The following is a 12,658-nucleotide window of genomic DNA, read 5'->3' on the forward strand; positions in this document are numbered from 1 at the left end:
GGAAGCCAGCTCCTTCCTCAGTGGTACCCAACAGGAAGGAACTCTGAAATCTCAGCATATCCAGGAGAACAGCTAAGTGTTTTGAAAAGAGGAAGTCTGTGCTGCCCATGATATTTCATTGCTAGTAGCTTGTCCTCCTGCAGCATATACAGGGAGGAACTTTCAACTGAACACCAGCCAAGAGTGGGAGGTGGGATATCTATTCTGTTTTTTTCCCCTATCACCATGGCTGCCTCTTTTAACCCTTCACAGAGCAAAGAATAAAGCCCTGTGTACGGCTAAGCTAACCGAAGAAGGCTTTGGAGGTTCTCCAGATTTTCACTCAGTCTCCTAACAGCCAGGGAGGGAAAAGGAAAAAGAGCCTTCCATAAGCTTTCCCAAGTCCAGACTTGCCTCATCGGATTCCTGCTGCTTCTGAGCTCTGTGTTTGCTTTTGTTTCAAGATCTGTTTGTATATATTGATATATACATAAATTCCCAAAGTTTCAATACTGCCTCGTCACCAAATGTATAACATAAGCAAATAAAAGTAGACAGATCCATGAGGGCGGAATCTGCAGGCAAGACATTCTTCAGAGAATGGAACCAGCTTACCTTCATTTCTGTCTTCATGTTACAGAATTTGTTTTTCTGCCTTTAAAAAGACCAGGGGCTGTTCACTGTTAAGGATCAGATCATCGGTTCATGTGGTTCAACAGCATGCATGTCATCCAGGCTGATACCCTTTGCCTGTTTCAAAGACAAAGAGAGTAGCTCTAATTCCCATTTGTGCACGGAGAGATCAAATATGAATACTTCCTGAGGAAATGAGAATAAAATAGGCAGCCCAGAGTTGCTTCTGGGCCCCAATTATATTCCATTTTCAGATTGTGTTCTAGTCCTTAAAATGATAGAAAATTGTGGAGTGTTTCTAATCTTTGCAGCTTCGATTGAATCCATCTTTCCTGAATTATGTCAAAGTGGTCTTGCATTAAGAAGGGCTTTTGAAAGTTGCTCTCTGAGGTAGCGCGCGGTCTTTGTCGGCTTCCACCATGGCGTACCGTGGCCAGGGCCAAAAAGTGCAGAAGGTGATGGTTCAGCCCATCAACCTCATCTTCAGATACTTGCAAAATAGATCTCGAATTCAGGTGTGGCTTTATGAGCAAGTGAACATGCGAATAGAGGGCTGTATCATTGGTTTTGATGAGTACATGAACCTCGTATTAGATGATGCCGAAGAGATTCATTCTAAAACAAAGTCAAGAAAACAACTGGGTCGGATCATGCTAAAAGGAGATAATATTACCCTGCTCCAGAGTGTCTCCAACTAGAAATGATCTGTGAAGTGAGAAATTCTTGAGAAGGCCATGTAGTTTGTTTTTTTAGATGTCCTTTGTTGTGAGTGTAGTTCTAAAACATTTGTTCATATTATTTTGATTACCTTTATGTTATTACCAGAGGACAATAAATGTGGTGGGATTGCTTTTATTTAAAAATTTAAAAAAAAAAAAAAAAAGAAGGGCTTTTGAAATAGCCAGGTAGCTGGTCGGTTTGGTTTGAGACTTGGCCAATTGGAAAATGTTTTGTTTCACCAAAAAATGTCATGGAGTCCAGTCAGAAGCCAAGTATTATCAGTTTTGAGTTCGACGGATTTATTTCTATTTCTTTTCAAATTTCCTTGCAGACGAGTGAGGGAAGGAGCATTGATTAAACGTCTAAGGTATCCCATGCATTCTGTTGGTATTTTACATATTTACCTCACAAGGATAAGACAGAACTACTCTTTCTCCTTTTCAATGTAGGGAAAAGGAAATGCACTTTCTTTTTTTTTTTTTTTTTTCTTTAAAGAAACTGTTGGCTGTTCTCCAGGAACACCAGGATGTAAGTCCAGGCAGGACTAAGAAGGAACGAAAGCAACAGGTGCTTTGGAACCAGATTAGAATGTTTGCACAACTTCTATTAGCTCTATGTCTTGAGAAACTTCCCTCTGAACTGTTTACTTATAAAATGGAAATAACAGTATCTATCTTGTGAGGCCATTGTATGGTGTGTGTGTGTGTGTGTGTATCCATACACACACGTATGTTAGTTTTTTCTTTTGGGGGGAGGGGGAGAGGGGGAGAGAGAATCTCAAGCAGGCTGCATGCTCAGTGCGGAGCCTGACGTGGGGCTTGATCTCACAACCCTGAGATCATGACCTGAGCGGAAATCAAGAGCTGGACGCCTAACCAACTGAGCCACCCGGGTAGTCCCATACACACATGTATACTAAATGCCAGGCTCCTACAGGTATTCCATAAATGATAAATAATATTATTCAATCAATAATTGTCGGCCGCCTCTTAATTGGCAGGAACTACATCAAGCACTGGTACTGCCATTTTTAATTGTGTTTTCTCACCTAAAACAATACAATGGATTCTTCCACTATGGTTAATATCTGCAGAGAAACTCCTATGTGCAGAGACAGTGTTTTCGGCACTTTGGGAGATTTAAGAGTAACATTACCGAACAGTAAAATGATCATGGTCCATAATGATCCCATTATTTTAGTGCAGCAGATGTTCCCTGGAAAGCAACCTACAGATCGCTTGGTGAGACTTCAAAGTAAAGCACAGGTAATCCTGAGGATTCCAGTAGACTTTCCAAGGGGTATTCCGCATGTAGAATTTTAGAGAATATCCAGATTCTCATCCTACATATATATTCTTTGTTAAAACTGTTTTAACTGAGAATTCACCTGCAGTTGAGGTGACATGGATTCTGTCCTTACTTTCCCCTAAAAAGTCACCTTTCTGGGGTGCATGGGTAGCTCAGACAGTTAAGTATCTGCCTTCAGCTCAGGTCGTGATCTTGGGGTCCCCGCATCGCGCTCCCTGCTCAGCGGGGAGTGTGCTTACTCCTTGCCCTCCCAGGCCCTCCCCACCACTGTGCTCTCTCTAATAAATAAATAATATCTTTAAAAAAATGTCAACCTTTCTCACATTGTTCAAAAGACAGACTTCTCCCCCATCTCCCCTTCTCAAGTGCATTAGTTTATGCGGGGTGGAGAACCTTCTGGGCTTTTGGACAAAGGAGAATTTAAAATGTTGGTCTTTGGGTTGGAAAAATACAAGCTCTAATGATTGAAAAACAAGACTTTCCAAGTTATGTAGGTTCTGATTTCTCTGCTTTCAATTTGAGGAATCAATTACATTGTGAACGGGCAAATCATTAAAATTAGTTTTTGATGGTATATCAAAATGAGCGTCTTGCAGATAACCTGAAAAAATTGAGTTGTTTTTTGTTTTTTTAAATTCTGCTCCCATAGACTCATTTAAAGACATGAGTTTTCTCAGCACCTAAATAAATGAACATTGAGAGTGGGAATAAAATATATACCAACTATTTTCACTTAAGGAATAAGCAATATTTATTCATAAATGCATGACTCACATGAAAACTTTCTGTCTCAAGATGTGATTTCTAGTAATATGTTTCTGTTTGGTGAATGATTGCAATATGTTATATATTTTTATTGTGTGGGTAAATTGGATATAATAATAATTACACTGTTTGTAGCTCTGTTCACATTAAAAAAATAAATCTTGGGCCATAAAAAACTAAAAACAATTTCAATTTATATACAAAAGAAGAGGAGAACAACTTCTGACATCTAGGAACTGACCTTGAAGTTGTCCAAGAACTGGTCCAAGAGCTGACCCAGCGCTCACAGCCAGACCATGGTATCCTCCTGGGGGAGATCAGCAATCCACAGCATCCAACCGGGGTCTGATGCTCTGTGCTATGTGACAATGATACAGGGAGACAGGGGCACTTGGGTGGCTCCGTCGGTTAAGCAGCTGCCTTTGGCTCAGGTCGTGATCCTGGAGTCCCTGGATCGAGTCCCGCATCGGGCTCCCTGCTCAGCGGGGAGTCTGCTTCTCCCTCTGACCCTCTTCCCTCTCGTGCTCTCTGTCTCTCATTCTCTCTCTCTCAAATAAATAAATAAAATCTTTAAAAAAAAAAAAAAAAAACAACCAAAACAAACAAAAATGCACACCAAAATAATCCCCCCAACCCCACCCAAACCCCAGAACCCTGCAGCCTGGGTATGTATGTGTCCCGCCATAAAACCACTTTCCCATGACTTCCTGAACAGTAAAACCCCACTCGGGTACCCGGGGATGGAGCTTTCGGTCTTTAATGGACTGCAGCTGAAGCAAGTTCAAAAGTGCGAGGACCGGGGCGCCTGGGTGGCTCAGTCGTTAGGCGTCTGCCTTTGGCTCAGGTCATGATCCCGGGATCCTGGGATCGAGCCCTGCATCGGGCTCCCTGCTCAGCAGAGAGCCTGGTTCTCCCTCGCCCACTCCCCCTGCTTGTGTTCCCTCTCTCACTATCTCTCTCTCTGTGTCAAATAAATAAATAAAATCTTTTAAAAAAAAAAAACAGAATAAACAAAACACAATTTCAGACTCTTACCTAAGCACAGACAAAACTGAAATGTCTTAGTTCAGGCTGGGTGGTGTAAACAGCAAACATCGATTTCTCACAGTTCTGGACTCTGGTAAGTTCAAAGTCAGGGCACTGGCAGATTCAGGGTCTGGCGAGGACCCACTCCCTGGTTCAAGATGGCAATCTTCTTGCTGTGTCCTCGAATGGCAGAAGGGGCAAGGGCGCTCCCTGGGGGGCTCTTCACTAAGGGCACAGATCCCATTCAGGAGGGCTCCATCCTCATGACTGCTTCCAATAGCATCACATCAGGAATTAAGACTTCTGGGGGACACAGTCTATAGCACAAAGTTACTGCGGAAATGACAAAAGTACCACACATCACCCTACCCCAGCTAACATGAGTGACTATTGCTTCTTTGTCAATTATTGTTTTAACCATGCTCTTGTCTTCCAGATGAAGTTCCCAGATAAGATTTATTAAGACAACCCATCCTAGACTTGGCCCCATTTCCTGCCAGCATTCAAGCCAGAGTAAAGGCTGCCTCGTTTAGCGCTCCCCAATTACCTAACCAAAGTCCAAATCCTATAATAAGTCCTTTCTACCATCTTCTTACTGAGATACCCAGTGCTTCCCCAGGGGGTACATTCTCCCTTGCTACAATGAACAATAAATCCGACGTGCTCAGCTGTAAGAGTGTGGCCCTGTGGTGTTTGGCTGGAGGGCACTGACAGAATGGGATGTGCCACCAAGATGCAGCTGAAGTCCTCACTGCCCTGGGTGGAAACCCTGGACCCACTGCTGGCGTTCCCATCTGAGACCTGCTGCGTCTCTCCCTATCGAGGCGTGCCCCACACACACTCCTGGGAGAGAAGTTCATGCTACATTGAGCTCCAATATTGTGTTAAATATTCCAGCGTTGGGTTTATCTTGTTTATTTGATCATATTTACATTATTCTTTGCTGAAATTGTTTTCCAGTCATCTAACACCTACTCCTGGCCTGTCTGCTTGTCTAGTGGGTTAGAGAGGGTTCTTTGTCTGTAACAGCAAACATCTATAGGGAGAATGTATTGGTGAGGGTTCAACCAAAGAAACAGAGCCAGTAGGAGGTATCTGTATTACGAGATTTATTACAGTGAATTAGCTTATATGATTCTGAGGGCCTGGCTAGGCACGTCCAAAATCCAGAGTGCAGGCCATCAGGAAGGCAGGCTGGAACTCTCGGGCGCATGCTGAAGCTTCTAGCCACAGGCAAGTTTCTTCCTCAGGGAAACCTCAGCTCTGCTTTTGAGACTTTTCAACGGCTTGAATCAGGCCCACTCAGATTATGTAGAATAATCTCTTTCACTTAAAACAACTGATTATGAACTTTAATTGTATCTACAAAACTACAAAATTGTATCTATAAAAAAAGGGTAATATCTAGTTTAATGTTCAACTAACGGCAGACTGGATTATGGCCTGGTCAAAGTGACACGTGGCATGGACCGTTACAGGCAAAACTTGGGAACAGGGCTGATAAATCTGTGCCCAAGCCAGGCCCAGGGGCTGAGGGTTTCATGGTGTCCCCTGAGACTCGGCATCTTTTAGACCGACTTGGACTTGGATCACCATTTTAGAACCATATAAGGACATTCCCTCAGTCCTGTCTTGGTGTTTCTGTGAACTTTGTTTATTTTTGTCTGCCTAGAATCAGGAGTTTTGTCTGCTCCCCGATGATGGATGGGTGATTACTGGCTTTGGCCAGGACCCAGAGCCATGAAATTATACAAACATCCACGGATGGATCCCAGTAGCTCTGAGGCTCTCCTCTGTCTACACCATGCCTCTCCCTCGTCTACACCGTGTGTCTCCCCAGTCTACACTGTGCCTCTCCCCCATTTACACTGTGCCTCTCCCCCATCTACACTGTGCTTGTTCTCCATCTACACTGTGCCTCTCCCCCATCCACACCGTGCCTCTCCCAGGCCAAACCTATTTCCTCTTGTCTCCTCACTATCGTGCTAACTTATATGCTTACCTCATTAACTGCACCATTTCACCAGGGACCACTCAAAATGGCCATGGCCACATTGGGGAGCTTTTGACAGGAGCGAGAGTATTCATTTGAAAGGTATCTTCGAACAAAAAGTGAAGAAATCCTCAAGAGGAGATGACTTATCTTGTTTCTCCACCAGAGAGAGCATTTTGTTTAACCCAGAAGTCATGCCTCCTCCATTTCAGTACTTGGGAACTAGTGACTACTGACCTTTTAATTGTTTGGGTTGATAAATCTGTCAAATGAACAGAAGTTATATCAACCACAGCTGTATGCCACTCTCTTTGAACATATATGTCAAAATCTTATTCTGCAACTAGACTTATTGTCCTCTCTCTGTAGGGAAGACATAATTAGCATTTTGTAGTAATAATTTTGTATTTGCCTGGAGTTGGCTGCCTTTCTTTCCCCTGTCTCTTTCTCTCTCATTCTGTCTCTGTCTCTCTTTGTCTCTGTTCCTCTCTGTCTCTGTCTATCTCTTTCTCTCTGTCTCTGTCTCCCTGTCTGTCTCTCTTTCTTTCTCTCAGGGAAAAAGAGATTAAAGATTTAAAACAAAAAATCGTTCAGTTGCTATGTCAGCACTCTGGGAATATCTAGCCCAGATGAACAATCAACAATGTCTAAAAAAAAGAAAGTTATTACATAGTATTCTTCTTTGTGGACCCCCAAAAGTGTATTTATATAACAACCTTTGCTATTCCAGCTATGAGATTAGGAAAAAATGGCTTTAGCTCTAAGATAAAACAAGAGTTTGGGGCATGATTCAGTCTTTAAAAATTAGTTGACCCTATAAAAATACTTCCAGCACAAAATTTTACTTGTGTCAGTACAGAATTAAATGTCTCCTATTTCAACATTCTAAGCTGCCCGCATTGGTTTTATGAGTTAGTTAGGTTACTGCTGTCTCCACAGCTTGTTTAAAATTAAAAATTTATACACATCAAATTATGTCCGTAAAAATGAACTGATGATAATGGATATGTCTTTAGAGTGTTTAATTTTATGCACCTCTCGCAATACTACAAATCATAAGGATTTAGCGTATTAGCCAAATTGTGTTTTTCAGGACCATAACTAGTTTTAAGACATTAGACAAAACTTTAAATTAATTAATAAACAATCTTTGGATGCCCAGACAGTTTTTAATTAAGGAACAACTACAAAACATTGGTCATTAAACATAATTTATCCTGACTTCTTAAATGACAACAGGTTAACAAATTATCTTTGTTACAGTTGTAGTAATTGTAGCAATTTTGTGGCTATTGTTTCTGGATGGTATTATTCATTTCTTTATTCATTTATTGTTTTGTTATGAAAATTATTAGAACGATGTGATATGAATATTCTTTTTTTTTAAAAGGAGATAAACAGTTTTTATTTTCTATAATCTAGTTTTCTCTTTTGTCTGGAGAAAAGAAACCTCTTTGGGGAAGTATTCACACCTTTTTCAAACCTTCTAGAGTCTTTTTTTTTTTTTTTTGATATCTCTGATTTAATTCTACGTATTGATGGATCATACTTTAAAGAAAAACAACTAAAAATTGCCAAGAGATTCTGCAGTACAGAGCTGAATTTACCATTGACATTTGGGCTTCTCACAGAGATTAAATCAGTTTAGATGCCTAAATTAATTGCCCTTAGCCAAACCCACTAACTCACAAATGACAGAAGAACAAATATATACATACCATAAGAGGTAACTGGTTTGGGTTAATCCATGACTTAAATGATTTAAAACAACAAGGATTTCTGGAGCACAACAGGAACCCCTAAGAAATGGACAGAGAATTGATTCCCTCCTGCTGTGATAAATGATACTTATATTCCCAATAGAGCCTATGCCTCAATGGGACTCTACTTCCGAAGTGATTATCAGGCTCATACCTGCCTGCTTTCCTCTACCTACCTGCGTGCTTGGGGGTAATTCCTGGAGACTACGAGCTGTTGAAGACCACCCCTCTCAGAAACTTCCAGCATGAGGCAAACATGGGATACTCCAGGAGGGAAAACCGATGTCCTCTCCCTGCAAGCTCTCCTGACTGCAATCCCCACAGTGACCTGAAACTTGTCATGGACCCCAGCTGATGTCATAAATAACACGATATCTGCCCTGGACACCCAATAAACGTGTTTCAATTCATTAGCCAGAGTCGCCGTGAAAGATAGCGTAATGCTTGATTTCCTCTAAGCTTGAGGCCCCTGTGTAAATACTACAGGGCAAGTTTCAAGACTAGGCGAAAAGAAGAAACCACCTGGGTCTCTAAAACAGGCCCTGCTGGATTCTGGGATATGTTTTCCTTGCCTGGGGTTTATAGTCTAGGCCTCTTGCTTGGAGACCTACGAGGAATAATAATCATGTGGTTTCTGGTAATTGGCTGTGTTACAGTTGGTCAACGTATCTGGTCCAGAGTCTTAAAGTCTCAGGGGCAGCCACTGTCCCATCAGATGGTTCAACAACTCATTTTACAACAGAGAAGAGGGATTGACCCTAGTCTAACTACTGGTGAGGTGCAGGAGACACCCTCTTGATCACGAGCAGCAAAATCTCACATCGTGAATTAATATCCTGTGGTCTGAATTAATCTGTCCTTGCCTCAAAGAAGGGGCCCAGGAAGCGAAAAGCAATCCCTGATTCCAAGGACAGGGCTGCCACGTACAGGAAGGCTGTGTGGTTATTAGGCACGGACATGTGCTCACAGCTAGACCATGGTGTTCTCCTGCTGGATATCAACAATATCACCAAGCATCGACATCAGACGAAGTTATCGGTGATCATGGCTAAGTAAAACAATAGCCAAGATCAGCTCACGGTTTCATCGAAGCAAAAGGAAAAAGTCACTGTGCGAACCACAGAAATGCAAACCCACCCCCTCCCAGCTAATAGGAGTGACTGCTGGCTCTTTACCATTATAAGCCTTCAGCTTGCTCTCCACCATCCACATGAAATTAAGATAAAACCCCTTATAGAATCGTCCCCAATTCCTGAAAGCATCCAATCTGGAGTGAAGCCAAGCTCCCATAAACTTTTCCCTAATGACTTAAAGTCCAAATCATATAATAAATCCTTTCTAGCACCCTTGTACTCAGATGCCCAATGGTTCCCCATGGTGTGCGCTCTCCCTTATTTTGATGAATGCAAAACCTGATTTGTTCAACTCCAGGTGCGTTCTGGTTGGCGTTTGGCTGGAGGGCATTTACAGTACAAATTTTTGCTGCAGAGAAAGATAAGAAGAGAACTAATAAAAGTCTTTCAAGCTCAAATTGTTATATTAGGATAAAATCCTGCATGTGGGGTCGAGAATAGAACAGAAATACGGGTTCAGTAAAGGAAACCTTCAATGTTGTTACTGCTCAAGGAGAGTTTGTGCATTTTAAAAATGGATGATGTTATGTATCACAGTGCTATGATATGTAGATGCCATTGAATACTTTTAAAAGAAGGTAGTCATTGGGGCATCTGCCTTCGGCTCAGGTCATGATCCCGGGATCCTGGGATCGGGCTCCCTGCTCAGCGGGAAGTCTACTTCTCCCTTTCCCTCTGTCATGCTCTCTCTCTCAAATAAATAAATAAAATCTTTAAAAAAATTAAAAAGAAGGTAGTCATTGTTTTATTTTTTATTTTATTAAAAAAATTTTTTTAAGTAGACTCCATGCCCAATGCGGGGCTTGAACCCACAACCTTGAGATCAAGAGTCGTAAGCTCTACCGACTGAGCCAGCCAGCTGCCCTGTAATTATTTTATTTTTTCAATGACAACGTTTATAGTTCACTGGTAATTGTATCCTTTGCATTTATGTATACTCATGATGGAAATACTTAGATATTCATTTAAACATGTATACAAGACGATAAAGAATCAGCCTATCCACAAGAAGTTAGTGGGGCATGTCAATAATTGAAGAAAGTTGAGAAAGAAAGTTAAATTCTCCCCATAATGACTGATCCTAAATGGATCTCACTGGGAATATTTTCAAATCCACATTCATTTCAATTGGTCTTTTTGAAGTTTGCTGAATTAAGACCCCAAGGGACTGTCCATACCCACTGGGCTGACTGCTGAAAAGTTTCCTGTCCCTTGCTTTGGTTCCACAAAGTCTGTTCTCCCTGATGACCATGAAAAACTCCTTGGGTGTCACAAAAATCCTGTAATTTTAATGTATTCAGAAATGGGCTATAGTGGTCCCCCAGACAGTGTCTGCTGAGCCTGCCTTTCCTTTCTTCCTACAAAAGACTTTTATCTTTTAAAAGATTTTATTTATTTGAAAGAGAGAAAGAGAGAGAGAGAATATGAGAAGAGGGGGTGGGGCAGAGGTCGAGGGAGAAACAGACTGGCCGCGGAGTGGGGAGCCTGATGCGTGACTCGATCCCAGGACCCTAAGATCATGATTTGAGCCGAAGGCAGGCGCTTAACCAACTGAGCCACCTGGGCACCCCCTACAAAAGACTTTTAGAACATAAGATCTCATTTTAAAATTGAAGTCTGGGTGAAAGAGACATCAGTGTTTTTTAAAACTGTCTTAGGGGAGTCATCAACAGAAAGGTTTAAAGACTCCATTCTGGTCTGTAATCTGTTTTATTTGCCACTGTGGGCCCAGAGCTACACAGTGCCTGGCAGGTAAGAGGCCCTCTGCAGGTAGCTGGTGTTGGACTGAATGGATTCATTAATGAATGGTTAACATGGGGGCTAGAGCAGATGCTCTGCCTGGCTGGGGGAGGGATAAGAGGAGACACAGGGGGAGTGACTGGGGCCAGGGTGTGGGGAGGTGCTCATCCGTAGAGACGCAAGAGAGATGCAGGAAAGGATGTTCATAGCAAGAGAAAAGCCTATTTTCTTTTTCCCACCAAATAAAATCAGGGGGTACTTCATTGGCTAGGGGACTCCTTGAAACAGTTGTCTGCGTTCATTCTTTCAGAATTCTCTCCCCTCCCTAAACCTTTCTTTAATACAGTCAAAACAAGGCCTTTGTCCCCCCCTCCCCAAGGCCCCCCCTCCCCCCACCATCACTGGAACAGCTCTTGTCTGGGACATTCATGGTCTCCACATTGCTGGATTCAGGGTCAGTGATCACTCCCTTTCTCACTTGACCTATCATCAGCTTCTGACATGAATCTTTACTCTTTCCTTCTTGCTTCTGGAACATTCTCTCACGAGTCTGCTTCTACCCATTTTAGCTCCAACTTCTAAGTTCCTTATGCTTCTTGCTCCTCACTTTCTCCATCTGTAGATGTCAAAGGTCAGAGTTCATTCCTAATACCAGCTTTCCTTCTCCATGTATGATCGTTGTCTTGGTGATCTCATCTGCTCTTGGGGCTGAAAATACCTCCAAACACAGCCAACTCCTAAATTCCTATCTCCGGCCCAGACATCCCTGAACTCCAGATGTATGTCCATCTGTCCCCTTGACATCTCTACTTCGGTGCCAAGTGGAATATATCAGAAACATTTATGTCTGAGACACAACTCCTGATTTCTTCCCTTCCTTCATCCCTTGGCTCTCTTTCTTCAGTCTTCTCCAGCTAATTAAATGTCAACTCCATCCTTGCAATTGCTCAGGCCAACAATCGTGAAGTCATCACTGAGGCTTCCCTTTCCCTTATACGCTGCCCAATGAATCCTCCTTCAAATCCTTTGGCCCTATCTTCATAATATAGTCAAAATCCAAGCATTCTTCTGTTCCCTTCTACTCGTACCATCTTGTTCCCAGCCACCTTCCCCCCAGTCTGCATTATTGCTCACTGCTCTGCCTTTACGCTTCAGATTATCCAAGAAGAACTAAGGCTAGCTGCTGATTCCAATAATCCCCGAATTCTCCATGGCTGAACACAAACATGTTTTATTTCTCACTCATATCTCAGTCTCATGAAAATAATACAGCACTCTTCGAAGCACCAATTTAGAGACTCGGTTGTTTCCACCTGGTGGCTCTATTTTATGACTCCAAGCTCTCCCTGGCATCCTATAATAGGCAGGTGGGGATAAGTCCAAGAAGAGAGCACAGAGAAGACCCACTAATTATTGAACCATCTGGACCTCATAACAACACACTTCCTCCTGCTTGTATTCTGTTGGCCAAAATGAGTCACATGACCGATCCAAACGCAAGGAAGTCTGGGAGAGGTGGAGGTGCCCAGAGGCTCTCGGTGGGCACTCATAGTTCCTTCTGTGCCCTATCGTAATGTAGTTCCCATGCAAGCACTAAAAAT

General features: G+C 42.4%; 1 protein-coding gene across 1 annotated transcript; it reads left to right on the plus strand.

Annotated features, from left to right (window-relative positions):
- Positions 1–993: 993 nt before the first annotated feature.
- LOC117999208 (small nuclear ribonucleoprotein E) lies at positions 994–1,470 on the plus strand. The gene has a single exon (XM_034988157.1). The coding sequence runs from the start codon at positions 1,032–1,034 to the stop codon at positions 1,308–1,310; it is 279 nt and encodes a 92-aa protein (XP_034844048.1). The 5' UTR covers positions 994–1,031; the 3' UTR covers positions 1,311–1,470.
- Positions 1,471–12,658: the final 11,188 nt, after the last annotated feature.

This window comes from Mirounga leonina, unplaced genomic scaffold, assembly GCF_011800145.1.
Source record: "Mirounga leonina isolate KUSES-001 unplaced genomic scaffold, KU_Mleo_1.0 Mir_454, whole genome shotgun sequence".
In the NCBI taxonomy this organism is placed as follows: Eukaryota; Metazoa; Chordata; class Mammalia; order Carnivora; family Phocidae; genus Mirounga; species Mirounga leonina.

Coding starts and splice junctions, on each gene's coding strand:
- LOC117999208 (XM_034988157.1), top strand. CDS start 1,032: ATGGCGTACCGTGGCCAGGGCCAAAAAGTGCAGAAGGTGATGGTTCAG.